The sequence below is a fragment of the Megalops cyprinoides genome, chromosome 4 (genome assembly GCF_013368585.1).
Source record: "Megalops cyprinoides isolate fMegCyp1 chromosome 4, fMegCyp1.pri, whole genome shotgun sequence".
Classification (NCBI taxonomy): Eukaryota; Metazoa; Chordata; class Actinopteri; order Elopiformes; family Megalopidae; genus Megalops; species Megalops cyprinoides.
In genome coordinates, this window is record NC_050586.1 from 46,548,947 (window position 1) to 46,568,229 (window position 19,283).

The 19,283-nt window shown below is 43.6% G+C and overlaps 2 protein-coding genes across 2 annotated transcripts; both read left to right on the forward strand.

Annotated features, from left to right (window-relative positions):
- The first annotated feature begins 338 nt into the window (after positions 1–338).
- paip1 (poly(A) binding protein interacting protein 1) lies at positions 339–7,908 on the forward strand. Its single transcript, XM_036527202.1, has 11 exons — positions 339–800; positions 1,383–1,522; positions 1,763–1,957; positions 2,745–2,857; positions 3,306–3,417; positions 3,631–3,753; positions 4,744–4,853; positions 4,935–5,052; positions 5,539–5,593; positions 5,808–5,886; positions 7,626–7,908. The coding sequence occupies exons 1-11, from the start codon at positions 605–607 to the stop codon at positions 7,714–7,716; spliced, it is 1,332 nt and encodes a 443-aa protein (XP_036383095.1). The 5' UTR covers positions 339–604; the 3' UTR covers positions 7,717–7,908.
- A 2,331-nt stretch (positions 7,909–10,239) lies between these two features.
- Positions 10,240–17,360, forward strand: c4h5orf34 (chromosome 4 C5orf34 homolog). The gene is made up of 12 exons (XM_036526884.1): positions 10,240–10,841; positions 11,110–11,196; positions 11,384–12,015; positions 12,353–12,454; positions 13,632–13,752; positions 14,075–14,166; positions 14,370–14,439; positions 15,312–15,473; positions 15,680–15,801; positions 15,986–16,090; positions 16,425–16,465; positions 16,563–17,360. Exons 1-12 carry the CDS (start codon positions 10,413–10,415, stop codon positions 16,778–16,780), a joined length of 2,181 nt encoding a protein of 726 aa, XP_036382777.1. The 5' UTR covers positions 10,240–10,412; the 3' UTR covers positions 16,781–17,360.
- Positions 17,361–19,283: the final 1,923 nt, after the last annotated feature.

Consider the following 19,283-nt stretch of genomic DNA (forward strand, 5'->3'; position numbering starts at 1 on the left):
ATGTGTTTCTTATTTTTATGTCGTAATGGATGTCCTCATGTCGTGATCACTTAGTGTTTCATAATACTTTCATAACGTAAAATGCAACTTCCGCTTGGTGCCGATAATCAATAGAAACCGTTACCTTAATCTAGCCGAGAAAAGATTCCAGATGACCTTGTTCTGCTATCCCACTCCAATCGCCCTAACGCGCTTTCTCTTTGATATTCAAATGATTGCGGTTGACCTTTTCCTGCTATCCCACTCCGATCCACTAGGGATCGCCCTAAAGCATTTTCTGTTTAATGCTATGACTGGCAGTTCAAGAGTTTCGATTTATTGTTGTTATTGCAGGAAGTAGGACGCCTTTAAAGGTTTTTAGGTCCGAATACTCGATGCAAGTAGTTAGCTATAAAGTTTAAAGCAATAACTCGCTAGCTGCTGTGATAACGATACGAAGAAAGTGAGAAAAGGCGTAGGAGTAGGTTGTTAGATAGGTAGCCAGTTGGTCGAGCACGGTTGAAATTTCAAACTGTCATTTTGCTGGTGACTGTTGCTGCCAGGAATGTCTGAATGTTGCTCTAACTGAGACGCATTACCGTAACAAGGCCTTTTTCCCGTGGCGATGACAGATTATTTCGATCGGGCTCCTGGGGCGGGTAGGGTCCGGCTGAGCTCCGACAGCCCGGGGCTGGCTGAACCGGTCAGCGGCCGCCTTCAGGAAGGGGACGCAAACGTGCCTGTCCTCAACCAGCGTGAGCCGCTCAGACAGCCTCGGACGTCCCCCCCGGTGGTGGAGGACAGCCTGGGTGGAGCCGGAGGTGAGACTTTTGGCCATGATTTTGCTACATGCTCATGTTATTTACGTTTGTCTTCTAGCCTAACTTGCTAGCTAGTATGAAAAAAACCACTGACCAGACAAGCGGAATTGGCTAGGCAGCAAACTAATCACCAGCCAACTATCTAAACTGATTAGCTAGCTGACTTACTTCACGTGTCACATTGCAGGTTGTGTTCCTGGGGAATCCCCTCTATCTCCCTGGCATTCTATGATCAGTCTTGTCAGCTTGTGTTACGTATATGTTAAATCTGAAAAAATTCAGTATTTTTTTCTTGTTTATCAATATTCTTATAAAAAGTGATATTAATGACCGATCATTTTCTGGTTAGTGAAGGCTTGCTGTTCTTGTTTTAAAAACCTTTTTTTCGGCATATCTCATTCCAGATGGTGTAACTAGCTGCTATTAGCCGTGTTATTGCAGTGTAAGGGCATATACTTTATACTGGGACTGCCCAACAGGGCTGTAGCCAGCCCACCTGTAGCACCTCAAACTATTGCCAAGTTAAAGCAAGTGATGAAACGTATTTAATTGTTAGTTATATTTTATTGTCATTGATTACAGAGGGCAGACGACTTATCAGAGCCTCACAAGCAGCACACAACAGTAGCAGTGGTACAGCGCAGGCCTTGAACAGTGTGGTCAGCTCCAACCTGTCTGTCAATGCGGCAGAGTTCTACCCATCGGGGTACAACCATTACCAGGTGGGTGTTATAGTGTAAGAGGGAGGGTTAATTCAGAGGTCACGATTACATTGTATCAGTTTGAATTTTGCTGAATTTTACTCTTTTTTTGATGAGTTCTGCTGTTTCTAGCATGCAGTGCATTTATACAGCAACAATGATAAGATCTGAAGACACCTGTGCTGAAGTGGAGCTAGATATGTTTGTGGGTGTTGCTCATCATGTTGCTCTTTCTGTCTCTCGGACTCGTTCTTTCTGAAGGAAGAGCCCAGCGAGGATGGCTATGATGGTTATTACCCAGAGACCCTGGCAGAGCTGGTGCAGGGGATACTCGGCCACCTCACCTCTTCCCCGGGGTCTTTTGAGGCCGACATCGAGCAGATAACGGACACGCTGAATGCGTGGGTCACCACTGAAGAGACACTGCAGGAACTGGTGGAACTCATCTACACACAGGTATGTAGCAACACAACCATTGCACATTCTTGCATACAGAACAGTTAAGGAGAAAATTATCACAGTGAAATGTTAGGTTTATTTATTGCTCCCCTGCCCTTCCACAGCTTCATGCCACTGTGTTAGTGCTTGGCTGCAGTACATTGCCATTGCAGTACATTAATTGCCATGTCTGGTCAACTAGTACATTTCTTTGCTGGGAAGGGATGAAGACATTGGAAACAGGACTGGCAAAAGACAAGGATGGGAACTGTGATGATGGATAGAGAGGCAGTAGATCAGCAGGAGAGACAGAGAGGGAAGTGAAACAAAAGGTGGAAGTAATTTACAGTGGAACTCTGGGAAGGGACAGATCGTAGAGCAGCTGAATAGAAACAGAAAGTTCAGAGACAGGCAGCAGAAATTGAAAGGGAATCAGGTTCAGGACAGATTGGGCATAAATCTGTTTTTGTAGCAAAAAGACATCAAACTCCTTATTCTTTGTACTGGGATTCTGTCCCCTGTCGTTGCTGAAGCAAACATTCCATTTCCTGAACTGTGTAATGCTTGACTACATGACCAGAATGTCTTAAGCATACAAGCAAAGTGCGTAGTCTCCCAGATAATTAACAATTTCTGCAGCAATCATGCAGACAGAAGGCAACAAATGTGGGGGGAAAAGTAGTATTTAAAACCAAAACCAATACCCTGTAGTTAATGCCAAATTTCACAGTGTACCACCCGCTAGGATCTGTAGTGAGCTCTTATTCACCGGCTGGCGTTGTGTGCTGACTTCTCTCCATTGCAGTCCACATCCATCACAAATTTCTCCTACACGGGGGCACGGCTGTGCAACCACCTGTCGCGTCATCTGGCCCTCAGTCCGTCCAGCGGCAACTTCCGACAGAGGCTGCTCCAAAGGTCTGCTGTTACACAGTATTAGACTCTTCTCCACAAACTCTGTTGACATTACTGTCATTTACCAACTGTGAGGATCACAGAAGACAGTGTCTTCATGCACCAGTGAAGCAGTTATTCACTTAATCTTGAGTTATTCACTTAATTTTTTTTTTGCCTTCTGTGTCCTTATCTCGTGTTATATAAATCTGTCCCCAAGCATGAGTGCAATTTACGCTGCCATGCGATTATATTACACTACAGTTATTTAGCAGACATTCTTATCCAGAGAGACTTACATAGGTTACCATTTTTACATGTTATCCATTTATACAGCTGAATATTTACTGAGGCAATTCTGGGTTATACAGTTTGCCCAAGCAGTGGTATCTCAGTGGGGAATTGCACCAGCAACCTTTTGGTTACAACCCCCGCTCCTTACCACTATGCTGCACTGCTGTCTTCTGAGTAGGTGTCGAACAGAGTACGAGCAAAGGGACCAGGCAGTCAAGGGGGACGAAGCAACAAGGAAAAGCTTTCACTCATATGTGGTCTTCCTGGGAGAGCTGTATCTCAACCTTGAGGTGAGAACCTTCATTTGCTGTTAGATTCCGTTTACTGTTAAAGATCATAAGGATGGAATTCAATACTGGGGTTATTCATTTTATAATTACATTTGTGCATAGCAAAGACCCTCCATAAAATAGACAACTGTATGCACATAAAGCGAGAACTTGGAGAAGTTGAAGTCGATGTAAGTTTTTCTCCTGATCGGAGTATATCTGTCTCTCGTTCAGGTGAATATAAAGGGACCGCTAGTTCGGGCAGACATCCTTCTCACAGCCTTGAGGGACTTGATGGACACCCTCCTCTCCAATCCTGATGATGGGAACCTCATCTGTGCTGTGAAACTTCTGAAGGTGAGAGTCCAGTGAAGAACGCTATAGTCCACTAATACAAATTAGCTGTGATTTCTTTACAGCCTGAAGGAAAGAGATTCAGGTGACAGGCATATGGGAATGAATGAACAGCAGGCTGAAATGAGCACAGAGAAATACACTGACCCAGAAGCATTGTGTCTTGAGTATTCTGTGAATGGTACACAATAGTTTTGGCTGAGAGCAAGTGAATCCCTCATGTGAGATTTTAAAAGGATAGTTTCTTCACTGAGATTCTTGGTTTCAAGGGACTAGAAGAGCAAGCTTTACACAAGTGTAAAGGAAAAAGGTAAATAAGTATGATTGTGTATGGCGTGAGATCTTCATATATACAGGTATGGATATGTATGGATATACAATCACAATGGAAAGACAAATAGCAGAATGGCTTGTTTTTGTCAATGCAGCAACACCTCTTTCCTGTTAAAGCACAAGTAATAATTTTAATGATAATACAATTGAAAAATGGATGTATGAATACATTGAAAATAGTGCAGTGTAACTGTAAATAAAACCTGAAATATAATGCATTTAGATATTATTATTTAGATATTATTTAGATAATTTATTTGGCTGTTTGGCCAGTTAGAAAACTGTCACTTTGTCAAAACTGAACAGAAGTAAACTGGAATCAATAAAACTTCTTATCCCACCCCTCTAAGGACTGAATGGCAGATTTAAAAGTGTTAGAACTGCCTAATGGTAAAGACTATATGGGAACTTAACAGAAATAACTGAGAGAATTAATAATGATATATGAAAGAACACATTGAAAATAAAGTTCAATGTGTTATGTTGTTATCACATCTAACTTATGTATTAAACTCACAATTCCTCTAAAAAAGGCTAATATCACAAAATTAAACTCATTGGGTTATGTGTGCTATCCCAAGCATCTGTGCCATGTCTGCATGGTCTCAGCTACGATTTCACAGCCCCGAATCCGCTTGGTCCCTTGTCGGTTCTCCGCAGCTCACAGGCTTGGTCCTGGAGGACACCTGGAAGGAGAAAGGCAAGCCAGACATGGACGAGCTGGTCATGAAGATCAAGGCCATCGTGCTGGATGCCTCCCGCTGCAGCAGGTAAGGGTGCGCTTCGACAGCTGTCTGACAGGAAGTGGGAGCTTTTCCCCTGTGGTGTGATGTGATCTCCCTCCCTCGCAGGGACGTGAGAGAGACGCTGCTGAAGCTGGTGGAGCTGAGGTCCAGCGACTGGGGCAGGGTTCAAGGAGCTGTCGCCGCCAGAGAGGCCACTCCGTACAACGACCCCAACTATTTCATGGTAAGAGGAGAGTTACCAGGGGAGTAGAGCCCTAAGCTGGGAAACAAATCACAACTGCAGTGTGTTCACATACCAGTGAAGCAGTTATTTATTTAAATCTTAAGTTTTTTTTTTTTTTTTTTTTGCCTTCAGTGTCCTTATCTCGTAAGCGTTACATGAATCTGTCTCCAAGCATGAGCCAACCTACTTTGCCATGTGATTACATTACATTACAGTCATTTAGCAGACGTTCTTATCCAGAGCGACTTACATAGAGTACAATTTTTATGTTATCCATTTATACAGCTGAATATTTACTGAGGCAATTGTGGGTTGCCCAAGGGTACCAGCAGCAGTGCCCTAGCAGGGAATCGAACCAGCAACTTTTCAGTTATGAACCCTGCTCCTTAGCACTATGCCACACTTCCACACAATTGTGGTGCTTCTGTCAGTTTCTGGGGGAAAACTGATTGGTGAAATCTTGACTTTATGTGTCTTTCGTCTCAGAATGAGCCTACCTTCTACACGGCAGATGGCACACCTTTTACAGCTGCCGATCCAGGTGAGCGCTCCTGTTGGTTCTGCCAAGGTGAAATTATGCATCAGAAATGAGAAATATGTGTCAGACTGAATATTGAAACTACAGGTGCAGATGTGCATGCCTCAGGATAATCTTGTTTTTGGTTTCAGAACTCTCCTCAAGCATCAAAAAGTCACAGTATTTTTCAGACCTCTTTTTATTGCATTAATATACACCTGTCTGATGTGATTTCCAGAGTACTCAGAAAAGTACCAAGAGATACTGGACCGGGAGGACTATTTCCCAGATTACTATGAAGAAAATGGCAATGAGGGGTAAGTACACGTGTCTTGTCAAGCTTTGAGATAATTTGGCAAATGATGATAATGTCAGAGACATGCTGAAATGAATCAGTATGACAATAAATTGCAATCGGATGCCATCGGAACGACCCCATTGTCCCCTCCGTTCTGTGTGACCTCCACAATAACCTGCCAGATTATTCCTCTGGAAATTCAGCAGAGCATGCAGGTCACATGATGTAGCACCACTGCTGGGTCACTTACTTGAGGTCAGCTTTTGGGAGCCATTGGGCAGGGTTAATATAATTCTGCAGTGCACAATGGCTGCAGGCGGGGCCTGGGCCTCCCAATTGGGATTAGTCAGCAAATGGACTGGAAAGAGGCTTAGCTGGGCTTAACTCCTCCCATCCACCTCTTGGCTACTAGAATTTTCAGAGTATTTGGAAACCACTTACTCAATTTTTCCCTGTGGGTATCATATTTTGTGGTTCTTATTAATGGGGTAATGGGGGTAATGATTAAAAGAGAAATGCAGTAATGTGTTTCCTACTGCACACTGCAAAGGATGCTAATGATGTAAAAACACATTTATTTAAATATTAGCTCTTCATCTTCCACTGGCAAAAACAGCAAAGTTGCAAACCATCAATTACTGGTTGAAAATGTGAGCTCTCTATTTAGTTAGAATTCCACAATTGTCCAGCAGGGGGAGTGTATTCATCAAACGATTATTTACTGGTATATGGTCAGTGATGAACTATGACGTGTATTATTTTTGTAAATGTAACGGAATTTTTAACCTTGTAACATCAACTGAAAAGGATAGAAGGAATATGTGATAGTGATTGGTCCAAAAAGCCTCATTATTCTTCATAATATTCTAAAGCCCACACAGACTTCAGGAAGCCAGAAGTGGTTATCAGCACACAGTACCCCTCTGCCCCTGCTGTAATCATACTGCACAAAGTGCATTTGGCTGCTCACAACACAGAGAAAACAGTGCCTTGTTGCTATTTGCTGAGCTGCTGAGAAATAGATACTTGATATAAACACTATGTCATTCATACATATATCATTCATATATACACTGGGGTCCAAAATTATTGGGACACTCACTTTTTTTTCTGAAAACCCACAATATTTTTTCTGCATATTCCATCAGACATTGGGAAAGTCATATTTATGTCAATGTCAATTTCAGCTTCATCTTCTGTGACCATGTTCCAACCTTGTTAGGTTTATATAGGCTTCAGTATGAGTGTTCAATTAGGGGGCAGGGCAATGTTCAATCAGGCCTAATGGAAGTGATGGTCATTTTTGTTCACTTGTCTGCACTCAATAGGTATGTAGGTACCTTTTAAAATTAAGTTAATGTCATGGAATTGTCAGTTTGTTTGGCAGAATTAATGTCATACATTAATTAAAATGTTGGAAATAAGGGTAGTCATCAGGCAATCGTGTGCCAACCACATAGAGATGTTTTGAAAATGTTAATAGTTGCCAAAACATGTAACTGTTTTCGCCACACCATAAAGTAGGTTCGAGTGATAAAACTAATAGCTACATGGACACATCCACACTTAACCACAAAATGCCCAGGTGTCCCAATAATTTTGGACCCTAGTGTGTAATATATATATGTATATATGTATATATAATGTTTTATGTGACCAAAAGAAACTTTCTTATTGGTTATAAGATGAGGTCAAACACTATGATCGCTCCTACCCTGCTTACTCACTTTTTAAAATGGTAATTTCATCCGTTTGCAGGGAATATGACTACGAGGATGAGATGGACCCCGAGATGGAGGAAGCGTATGAGAGGTTCTGTTTGGAATCTCAGGAGAAAAGGAAACAATGAGAGAGAGCCTGAAGACTGTACTAGTGCAATCTGCTTGTATGTTCAACCAGCTGGAAGAATTCCAACTGTTTAAAAAAACGCAGAAAAATGAGCATACACTGTGTTCATTGAGTTGTTTCAGCAAAGCTTTAAAAACAATGTGCTTCCTCTTAGCACTTGCTGGGAATTTACATTGAGTTTTACATATGGCTGGGATTTCTGTTGTTAGAGGGATTGTCACCCCTCAGGTAGCACTTACGAGTTTGAAATTTGGAATTGGGAGTTCATGTTGCTGCTTGTGTTGCGTTAGAGATTTTTTTCTTGCTCTCACCTGGAATTTCTTTACCAGGAAAATGTGTGCGGTGTATTTTTAAAGAACGACTTTTTAAAGATTAGTATTATCACACAATTTGTTGGTTGGCTGCATTAAAAAATCCTGTTAAAACAGAACATGGGTTTTAACTATAGAGAAAATGGCAGGAAGAATGCCTTTGCTGAAGTCTGCTGTAAAGCACTTTTCTCCTTGTTTTGTGTTAATTCCTCGGTTTTGTGGTCAAGGATCTCTGGCAATGTATTGTACATTCAAGAAGGTGAGGTTCTGGAGTCAACAGGTAGGTGAAAATATACTATGGCAATATTAACACAAAGCTATTTAAGCTGTGAACGTTCTGTCTTTAAGTATAGCCAAAGCAGTGGGAACGGTCCATTATGTAACTGTATGTGGTTACTTCCAGACAAAATTAGATGTAATGATATGCCATTTTTAGGCCAGGAACAGGTCAGGAGCTTGGGGGCATAGGATGAATCAAAAGCTTCAGGCCCTGCATTACAATCCAGTTTGTAATTCCCTTTTGTCTCTGCATCCAGAGTTTGTAATTCCTCACTGCTTTTTCCATGGACTTCAGTTAAAAGATTTTGCAGAACTGATCCACTGATCTTATTGTGATGTGGTGGTACTACTTGGAGACACCAATAATTAAGACTGAATCATCAACATAATAAAAATCTGAGTGAATGTAAGCACATGCTTTACACTAAAGGCTGTAAAGAAAGTATTCTTCAACACAGGTTTGGTGAAAAAAAAATGCAGTATTGCTGCAGGAATGTTAGCACCAGAGGGGTTCTCTACATTCTGTCACCAGTGTATGAATTCCACACAGGAATGTTTTTTTTTTTAATATATAGTCTGTGTAAATAAGTGTACAGCATTGTTTGGCTTCAATAAATCCTTTCTAAAAAGAATATCACAATTTTATTTTTATTGTCATTTGGTACAGTAGTTATTGTTTATTATTTGTTGGATTTTTTTGCCACGTTCAAGGTTAAGTTTTGTTGTACTGGTGGGTGGCTCTGTTGCCAGGCCCGGTGTTATGGGGGTGCTTAGGGGTGCATTGCACCCATAGACGGACCTCTGTGCACCCCCAGTTATCTTCTTATATCCCAAATGTATGTCTACATAGTATTTATGACTTTTTGTGCACCCCTGTGGATTGCAATTGCACCCCTCTTTATTTTCTTCTGGCGCCAAGCCTGTCTGTTGCGCATTTTGGACATTGAATTGCTCACCATTCCATTTTCTACATGTATCAATACTTCACCTCATGTTTCCACAAGTGCCCATGTCTACATTTGTCCCATGTTCATTATCATGTTGTGGCACTGTTCAAAGATTTGAATGAAAATGTAACTATCAAAAATATAATGTGGCACAACAGAGAAACACCAAACCCACTGTTTTACTTGTGACAAGGCACTCGTTACAGCTATCTACTCTGTACCCCTGAAGGGTTGAAAGAAGAAATGAGGTAGCTTAGCTTTTTGTTATTAGTCCCAAACATCCAGAACAATTAAACTCAGCACATGCAAGGATCAGACACAGAAACGGGCTCTTCTGGCATTGCAGTTTCCACCTGAGGGTTAAGTCTGTTCAGGAAGACCTGTGGCTGGAAAAACTGATGGTACTACAATCTGTGCATATACAGAATATTCAGATACAGATTATTGCCAACGTTGTCCATTGTGTTGAGAAAAATACTAAACAAAAAAATCTCTTTTATTGCTGGACATAGTACAGTATCAAGCAGGAATAATATATTATTACCCAGAAATTGTGTGGCAGAATAGTAGTTCACAGATTATTAGCTAGCAGTTAGGGTGTAGAGCGCTTAAATGCTCCTCAGGTTAGGTAGTGAGTTATAGGCTATCATACACATTAGTTGCGCACAGCTAAAACACATTTACAACATCATTTCACATTATTACTATTATGGCAACTATTAAGTAACTTAATCCAAATTAAAAGTATTAATTGTATTAATGTTACTGACTTTATCAGTCATGTTGTATTAAATCAGATGAAAGTGGTTTATAAAGTGTACCTTGGCGTTACATATGAGTAGCCAGCAAGACACCAACTTACATTTCCGTAGCACTATTATTTTATTTCGTAGAAATTTGTGGGAAAAGCCCTGTTGACAGCGAGCGAGTTAACACGGGGTACTGTGTAATGCAGCTTGACCTAACGTTTGCAATATCGACCTAAAGTATTCTGCAGAATTATTTTCTTGCCTGGGTTTCCGCACATTACATTACATCACATTCATTTTGTTTTAATTCCAGCAGCATGTTACATCGCAATGTACACCTAATGAGCGTGCACATTTCACGAGGGGCTCTTCTGTTGGAGATGAAATTTTACCACGAAGTCCCGGGCATCGATGAAGTCATTCCATAGGCCTACTCGTAAGCGTTGTCCAGCCTCCACTTTGTTTATGTTCCGTCACCGGGATAACCAATACTGTCGGTCAATAGCGTTCAAGTCTGCTCCACGACTATCCAATGAAAACTCGTATCTTGTTCCGGCATTTCGGCAGCGGGATGTTTATCAGCGAACCGTCGATAGAAGCGTGTATAGTATCTGGAAGTCTTGTTTACGCTTAACTTGTGCAATAATGGTCGGCGTTACTTTGATGGTTATGTACGAGGACGAGTCTGTGGAGGTGCGCTATGGCGATGGGTCCTGTTTGCAGCTCTCTGCGTGTGGATCCGAGTTCGTGTTGGAGAAATCTCTTCCGTCCTCCGCTCACCCGCTACAGCTGAACGAAAAAGTCCGACAGAGAACACGCTTCGCCACCAGCATTTATAAAGTAAGTCACCGGCGTGGACATGGCTAGCTAGCTAGGCGGTGCAAATGAACCCCCCACCGTTGTTCTGCTCACCAGCGTTTTAGCAGCGTCTCGAAACAAGCTATTACAAAGTCATAAACTAGCCAGTTAACGTCGATTAGCAAGCTGTGTGTGTCTGTATGAATGAGAAGTGGTTCAGGCAAGACCAAACACGCTACAAAATGTCATTGCAGACGTAAAAATAGAAAAACAAGTTGTTCATTAAAGTGAATTTTCGTGTTTATTGGAGCTAATGATTCAGGCCCTGGAGTTCAGGAACAGGTATGCGACGAGGCCCTACCTACCGGAAGAGCTCATCCCAGCACACTGCAGAATGGTAAAGGATGCCATCATCTGTTTATGTCAAGATGTTCCCTGAACATTTAAATTAACTGTCACATTTGCTGACTTCACTGCAAACCTGTGACATTACAAATTGACCATAAAGCAGGTAATTGATCAAGTCACTGAAATGTCCTTAGCTTGTATTCGTAATTAACATGCATCATGTTTGTCTTTTGCAGTACTTACCTGCTGATATTTCAGAGGTTGAGTGGCCTTCTCTCAATTCCTGTGGTTTAGAGTTTGGCTCAAAGGGTGAAGCGATCATCACCTCTGTAGATGGGAACGCCAGCCTCCTCCTATCCCCCTCCAGGGAGGAGTTCACTGTAGAGTTCATCTGTAGGGCCAGTCAGAATGAGGCCCTGAGGGCTGTCAATGGAGAGCCAGAGACGAAGCCAATCTCACCACATGTGAACCATCAGGATGTTCCATCAGAACGGCCTGCGAAAATACGGCAGACTGTAGCTGAGAGTGCCACAGTGTCTGAAGTCGAAGGGAATGGACAGAGGTGTGCAGGGCCCAAGAACACCACCTGTGTGGGATCCACCAAAGTGGAGCCCAAAGAGGCACATCTGTGCACCCGTGTGGTCCAGCACCACTCCCGCTCCTGCCCCCCGCCTGTTTGGCAGCATCCCTTGTCTTTAGCACTCAGCCGGTGGAGCTCACAGGAGCTGGAGCCTGATTGGGACAACATGGAGGAGGGGGCTGGCGTGGCTGGAAGAGCCTGCCCTTCAGGGCCATGGTTGCCCAAGGGACAAAGGTGCCGCCTTCCCGAGGCTCTCCCAGTCAGATGTCCCTCACCACATCAGCACAGGTCCGATCACTGCCACCCGCACACACCTACAGAGCACCGTGCCAAATCTCAGTACACACACACACACCTTCAGGCTTCCTCACCTTCAGCACACCCTGATACTCACCAGTCTGCTGCTCCTGTGTAAGTGTATGTGCATGTAGAACAGGTAATGGACCACTGGTTTGTGAGCCGAATGCCTGCCTGGGTGAGGGACAGTCCAGGTAGTGGACTAGTACAACAGTTTGCATCATATGTGTCTGGCCAAAGTCTGCGTCTGACCAGACCCCTATTAATACAGCAGCTCCTGAATGCCAGTAGTTCAAACATTGTAATTTAATGATGGATTCTTCTTCAGCTGGAATTTCAGGGATGTTCTCCAACGAAGTGAAGAAGACCTGGAGCAAGGTCTGCGAACAGAGCTGGTGAAAGTCATGTGGTGCCAAGGGGTAGTTTACAGGTATGTTTTCTTAAATTACACATCCCTAAGCTCAGTTTAAGGAGAGGATATGCTAAGTATGTATAATATTAATGACAACATATTTTTGTATTTTTCTAAATTTCCAACATCTTAGCTTTTGGTTAGCAAAGGAAAAAAGTTTTTTTTTTCTCAGAGAGATAGTGCTATTTTTGCCTTCCCTTTGTTTCCGGGGATGGAGCTGGCACTTCCCATGCATAGCAGCTTGGTTCATTCCACTTTTGATAAGAGGCTTTTTACTATATAGAGTGGAACACACTTGGTGTTTTACCCTCAGTACACTAACCTGCTTCTAGTACAACCAAGAATAGCTCAAACCACTATGAATTTGAAATGGGACAGGCCGATAGACCGTAATATCAGGCATTGTGGTATTTGATGATATTGCTGCTCTGATATTCAGTGACGGCTTGTGTGCTTGTTGTGAGGCGAAGCTGAGGTTGAGGTAAAAAGAATGCTCTTTTTATTTCTGCACTTTTGCCTGTGCTAACTAGGCTGAACAACAGCACAACAGCTGAGGGAGTGAGTTGAACCACATAGAATTGACACTGGTTATGGCCACATTGGTAGTGCAGGGGTTGGGGGGCAAATTACACTGCATTCACTTGCTGCATTGCCACAGCAGAGGGAGGGAGTGTGGAGAGAGTGACAGCAGAGCGTTGCACAGGACCCTGATTAGATATGATTGCATGCATAGATAGTCCATTCTTTCATCCTATCTGGTACCACACGGCAAAATCAGTAGTGTTAAAACTGTCTCATGTCCAAAGCTTTGTAAAAGTTTGACAATATAGACACATTTCAGAATTAAATGAACACCTATAGTTTTGAATTAACACCATTGATTTTGTTGTGTGGGAAAAATGCAGCTGTGGCCATTTGGCAGTTTTTGCAGTTCAAACCAAATGAAAGAGGAGAGCTGATTGCCGTCAATATTACCTGTTGACGGCTGAAAGAAAGCTAGGATCTTCACACAGGTTAGTGTAGCCTAAGGCCCCCCGCCTCCTCCACCAAGGAGGACAATATTGCGTACCACAATGTTTTCCTAAGACAGTAAGATGATAGGAACATTTCTGTACATCAGATGGCAGTTGGGATGCTGTTTCTATCTATACCTTTTTAGAATTCTTCATCGTATGTCCTTCTCTCTCTCCTCTAGACTCATCAACGGGGCAGTGACCATCATAGAGATTTCCCCAGGAGATGGTTCTGTAATCAGGTCAAATGGAGCAGTGGCAAACTACTTCACTCATCACTTGGCTGGACTTGCACCTGGGCAGGTATGTGACTGGGTGGGGCCTGCAGGCTGGATCTTCAGTGAGTGACTATTGCCTGTGCTTATCAAAGGCAAAATTATAGCCAACATGCCCATTTCCTGTCATAATTCACATCACTGTGGTCTTTGTTGTTCATCACAAGGTACCCATTAGACCTTACCTAACAATTACTTGGGACGCTGAATATATTGTTGTTATTAAATGCAGATTTTCCTATGGAATGTTTACCCAGTGCACAGTGCACGCAATTCCATTTTCTCAATATCTGTTTGGTGCTATTAGGAGATGACCAACAGATCTGCCACGTGTGCCCTTTGTTTCTCAGGGCGAGGAGGGGACATACTTTGTGAACAGCCTCCCTCCGGACATACCTGGCCAAGTGTACTCGGTGTCCACCGTAGTGAGCCGTGCCAGCAGGTGAGGCTACTCTCAGGGGACACTCGGCAACCAGGTTCAGTCACCTGCGCATTCGTTCACGTTAAGGCTGGACGTGAGATGGCTGGAAATGGCCAACTGGGATGCTTGCTTTAAAAAACTCTGCTTTGCTTGCAAAAGGAATTTGTTTCTTAGTTACATCATCATAAGTGATTTACGAATGTGACTGGATGTCTGTGCGGCAGGATCCTGAAGTGCTACCATCAGGCCAGGCTCTCCCTGATGCTCCCCAACACCCACGGCTGCTGGAGGGAGGTAAGGGCGTCACCGTCGGATCATGTTGCTGACCTTTACTGCTGACGTGCGCATGGTGGCAGAAAGCGCCCGGCTCCATAAAACCTTAATGGACTCGTAAACTGGCACGGGGGGCCTCTCGATACAAAAACCCAGACAGAGTGCTGGCTGCGTGCTGCAGAGCTGCTATCTCGCACATTATCATCTTTATCGTAAAACAGGAAATGCCGCCCTCCCACTGCAGTCCGCCGCCGCTGCTAGGCCGGGGTGACATTTGTGCTACACCCAGCAGCTGGCTTTCGCCTTAGCCATGAATAGAGCCCCTTGATGAAAGTCACCATTTAGCACATACTGTTACGATTGAGGGTGATTCTAACAGCGAGTTGGCAAGAGTAGATAGGCTACCTTTTGCAGGAGACGGGCAAAGGGAGTCTCCAGGAGACCCGAGGGTTGGCTCGTTCAAGTATTTGATTAATCCTCACTGGCAGCTGTTGTACATAGTCGTCCACCTCCTGAAACTGGCAGAAGCAGAGGATCAGACCTCTTTGCCATCTGATGTCTGTTGACATTACATTGTCATTTAGCATCTCGCTCAAGTACATCTTGCTCAAGTGTTGAGCTATGTTGTTCACTTGGTGGTCAAGGTCTGGGTGAAACCATTCCTGCTCTAAGCACTACACCACGCATTGATATTTAACACCCTCGCTTTGAGTTTTGTTATTTTGCTGCTTTTTTTGTCCAGGGTTCCTCAATGATTCCATCATTAACAGCACTTAGTCATTTTTATACCTTTTTGCAAACAGGAAAAAAGACAATGCACTGACATTTAGGACAGAAGTGCTAACTCCCACTAACAAATACAACAGAATTTTTTGTTCCTTTTGTGTCAGCAGGAGAGCGGTTATTCAGACAATGCAGTTCTGATCCAGGAGGCTCACGTCGAGGGGTCCGGTCATTTCATGGCCTTCTCTGATGGCAGGGTCCATGTGGTTTTTCTGGACAGGGTAACGCTGCAGATGATGTGGAACTTCAGCGCCAGTGCAGCAGCAACGCAGGTGCGCAGATCCGCCAATATGCTGAACTCCATCTCACTCATTCACCGAATAAAAATTCTGTTAAAATCAGTTAGTGTTTAATACGCACATCCGGGACCAGCGTGCTGGAGAAACACCGTGCCATATTTGACTCACCTCCGCTCTTCATGCAGTCATTGGAAGTGCTGTGACTGTAAAGCTGAAGTCTGTGCACTGTGTTCCTGCAGGAGTCGGGTGGGCTGTGGTGGCGTCCACGAGGCGCCTGGCCGCAGTGCGGCTGGTGCCAGCTCACCCTTGCGGACGGTCAGCGTCAGCTCTTACAGCTGCAGGCACCAGGGCCGCATGGCGGGTGAGTATGTACCTCCCCTCAGCGCTCCACCCAAAACTACAGCAAAGGCCCTACGCACATCCTGATGCCCTGGGCAGCTAAATCCAGGTGCCGCAGGGTGACGGAGAGGAATCTTTGGCAGTTGGCTTTAGGTGACAGTGCAGTTAAAGCGGGTGAGCTTCATTTTCCCTATCTCTTCCATTAGGTACGTGTCGGCAGCAGTGGAGTGGTGCCATTGGGTTGAGAAGACCAAACAGAATAAGGGTGGGGCAAGCTGTGCAGTCCAGTCTGCTGGGCCAGGGCGGAGCTGGTAAGAAGTGAAATGAGGGTACAAACACATGTGTGGTGTATTACTGCTGTCAGTTCCCACAAACACTTTGGTGTGTTCATTTTTAACAGACGTCTGTCAGATGCACAAATGGATTTTATTCCCTCTCAGTGACAGCTCACCAGTTCAGATTTGGCAGTTGTGTTGTTGTTGGTTGTTGTTGGTTGTCTGTGCTGGAGGCTCATCTTATTACAAAGCTTAATCATTTCATCATCTCATTATCTCATTATCTTGTTTAATGGCCTCTCGATGCAGGCCACAAAAAAGCATTAGTTTTGTTTTTTTTTTTCTTCATATCCTGTTGTTTCTGCCCTAGGTCTGTTGTAGCAGAACTGGAAAAGATCAAAAGATTTAATTGTATCCTTGTGATGAGCACTAATGCACACAATGATCGCCGTCGTGGGATTGGGTGGGGCAAAATTTGGCAGCTACCTTCTTTAACGAATGCCTTCAGTCCTGTTGGAGCACAGCGGGCTCCTGAGGACCCCCGGGGGTTCAGCGGGGTTGCGCTGCAGGTCCTGGGAGGCAGTCTCCTGTAGCGAGCACTCCGTGACTCCCGTGGAGGGCAGTGAGAGCAGCATTGAGGAAGCGCTGCAGAGGACCTCCAGAACCATCCAGGACATCGAGGCGCTTCTGTCAGACAGGACATCCACTGAGCACAGCGCTGCATGAGCTGGGTCTGGGTGCTGTAAAAATGAAGAGTTACAGAGCACCTGCTGACAAGAGGCTACTTTTTACTTCATTGTTATCTTTGATCATGTGTATGTGGTTAAAGCTCGAAATTAAACTGTCTGGTGAAAGTTGATACGTCTTTCCATGAGGAGACAGGCACAAAGCAAATGAGAACCAATGATGTGGAGATATATTCATTGAAATAACTGCTGCACATGACATCCCCTCATGTTTGCATGTGCACATAGAGATGCCCAGAAAGCAGCAGGTGATCAGTGACTGAATAAACAGCTTCAATCAAGGTTACTACGTTTTTGTTTTGTTTGACTGCCCACAACACCCCTTGTAACTGATTTCCTAAATAACATGTTGAATGACATTTCTACAACCAAATAATAAACCAGGTGCTAGCTCTCTTCAGTTTGATTACTGCTGGCCCCTTTCTCAGACCTCTGTACATTGTTAGCATTATGAGGTCTCCAGGCCCCCTTGCACCTCTAATGGTCTTGGCCACATCTTGAATGGCATAGTCTAAGCCTGCATTGCACACTGGGCTCCATGTGTTGTTACCTGTGCCGACCGTCAGGGGACTTTACTCCCTTAAGCTCTATCATAAACTAATCTGAGTCAAATTACTCACTTTGGTTGTGGGTGATGTGGCAGGAGTCCATGCCTGCTGGATTCTCTGCCAGCCCAACATGGGTCTGGTGGCAGCTGTGCTTAACTGAACTACATGCACAGTCACAAGGAGGAGAGTAATTTGTCAGCAGCTTGACCCAGTGAAATCAGTGGTGGCTGAGCATGTGCATTACTTCCTTTCAATGGCACATATATCGCCCAGTTGGGAGCACAGCTCTCACCAAATGTGCTGTATGCCTGTTGTGCCAACCAGTCATAATGTGAGCCAGAAGAGGGTTTTTACATGTCTCTTCCCTTGTCACTGAGCTGAGGCAGCCCTGCAGACTCTGTTTTTAGGACTCTTTCATTGTGGGTTCACAGTTCCAGCAGTCCCTGTTGCATTGAGCTACATCAAACAAGTTGGCTGGCATTAAAACCGCTGGTGTGCTACGTTTCAAAATGTGCTGGGCGAAGCTGGTTTTAATCCACTTGTGTGTGGTGTACAGGTTCATGTGTGGGTAATAAAATTCTTCTCCAAAACTTTAGAATCTTTGATGTCTTCTTTCCCCCCATCACTATTTTCTTTCAATTTTTATTTGATGAATTGTTGCCTGGCATAATTTACTATGCTTTTGTGTGCATTTTTCTACCCTCCCTTAAAGAGGCAGTTTAAAATGATGGGACAAATTGGATATATGCCATCCTACAAAAATCATGGGACATGGATAGTTGCAACTGGATAGAACAAAATGTCTATTTCAAGAAATGAATAGCATGTTGGCCTGCCTTTAGCCTTAATAACATGCATCATGGAAGACTATCTACTCATTTCTGGTAAAAAGCTGGTGGTATTGTGCTCAACCTGTCCTTTAAAGTACTAGTGAACACCACAGCTGAAGAGGGCCGTCCTTTTCTTGCCATAAATCTGTGTTCAGGTTCATTGTTGAGGCTGGGGCATTGTGCTGGTCACTGCATAGGTACACATGTTGTCACACCCATTTTCCTATGATCAGATGGGGTGTCCCATGACATTTGGGAAGATAACGTGTTAATTAGCTACATGTATTAACTACAACAAGGTAGAAACAGTATAAGAACATAAGAACATATAATGACGAGAACAGGCCATTCGGCCCAACTAAGCTCGCCATTTCTTAATTAAAGAGTATCCAAAACTGCATCAAGTCTAGACTTGAACACAGCAAGGGTCTCTGCCTCAACTACATGACCTGGCAACCTATTCCATGTATTGATAACTCTTTGTGTAAAATAATATTTCCTTATATCAGTGCAGAACTTACTCTTAACTAGTTTCCATTTATGTCCTCTTGTTTTACAGACTGAACTCACCCTAAAGAATCTATTATAGTTAACCTTATTGATTCCTTTTATAAATTTAAATACCTCAATTAAATCACTCCTAAGCCTCCTCTCGCTTAGTCTAAATAGGTTAAGTAACTTGAGTCTTTCCTCATAGCATTTATATTTCATGCCAGGAACTAATTTAGTTGCCCTTCTTTGAACCTTTTCTAGAGCTTCGGTATCTTTTTTATAGTGCTGTGCCCAGAACTGCACACAGTATTCCAGGTGCGGTCTGACAAAGGCATTGTATAATTTCAATATAACCTCTTTAGATTTATACTCAATACTTTTGGCTATATATCCCAGCATCCTGTTGGCCTTTTTTACTGCTACAGCACACTGCCTAGATCCTGTTAAGCTTGGGTCAACCATTACTCTCAAGTCCTTTTCAAATTGAGCACATTCTAGTTTTTTTCCACCCATGAAGTAGTCTTGTCTAAGGTTCTTATTTCCTACATGGAAGACTTTACATTTATCTAAATTGAAAGTCATCTGCCAGGCCCACTTTTGGATGCTGTTTAGG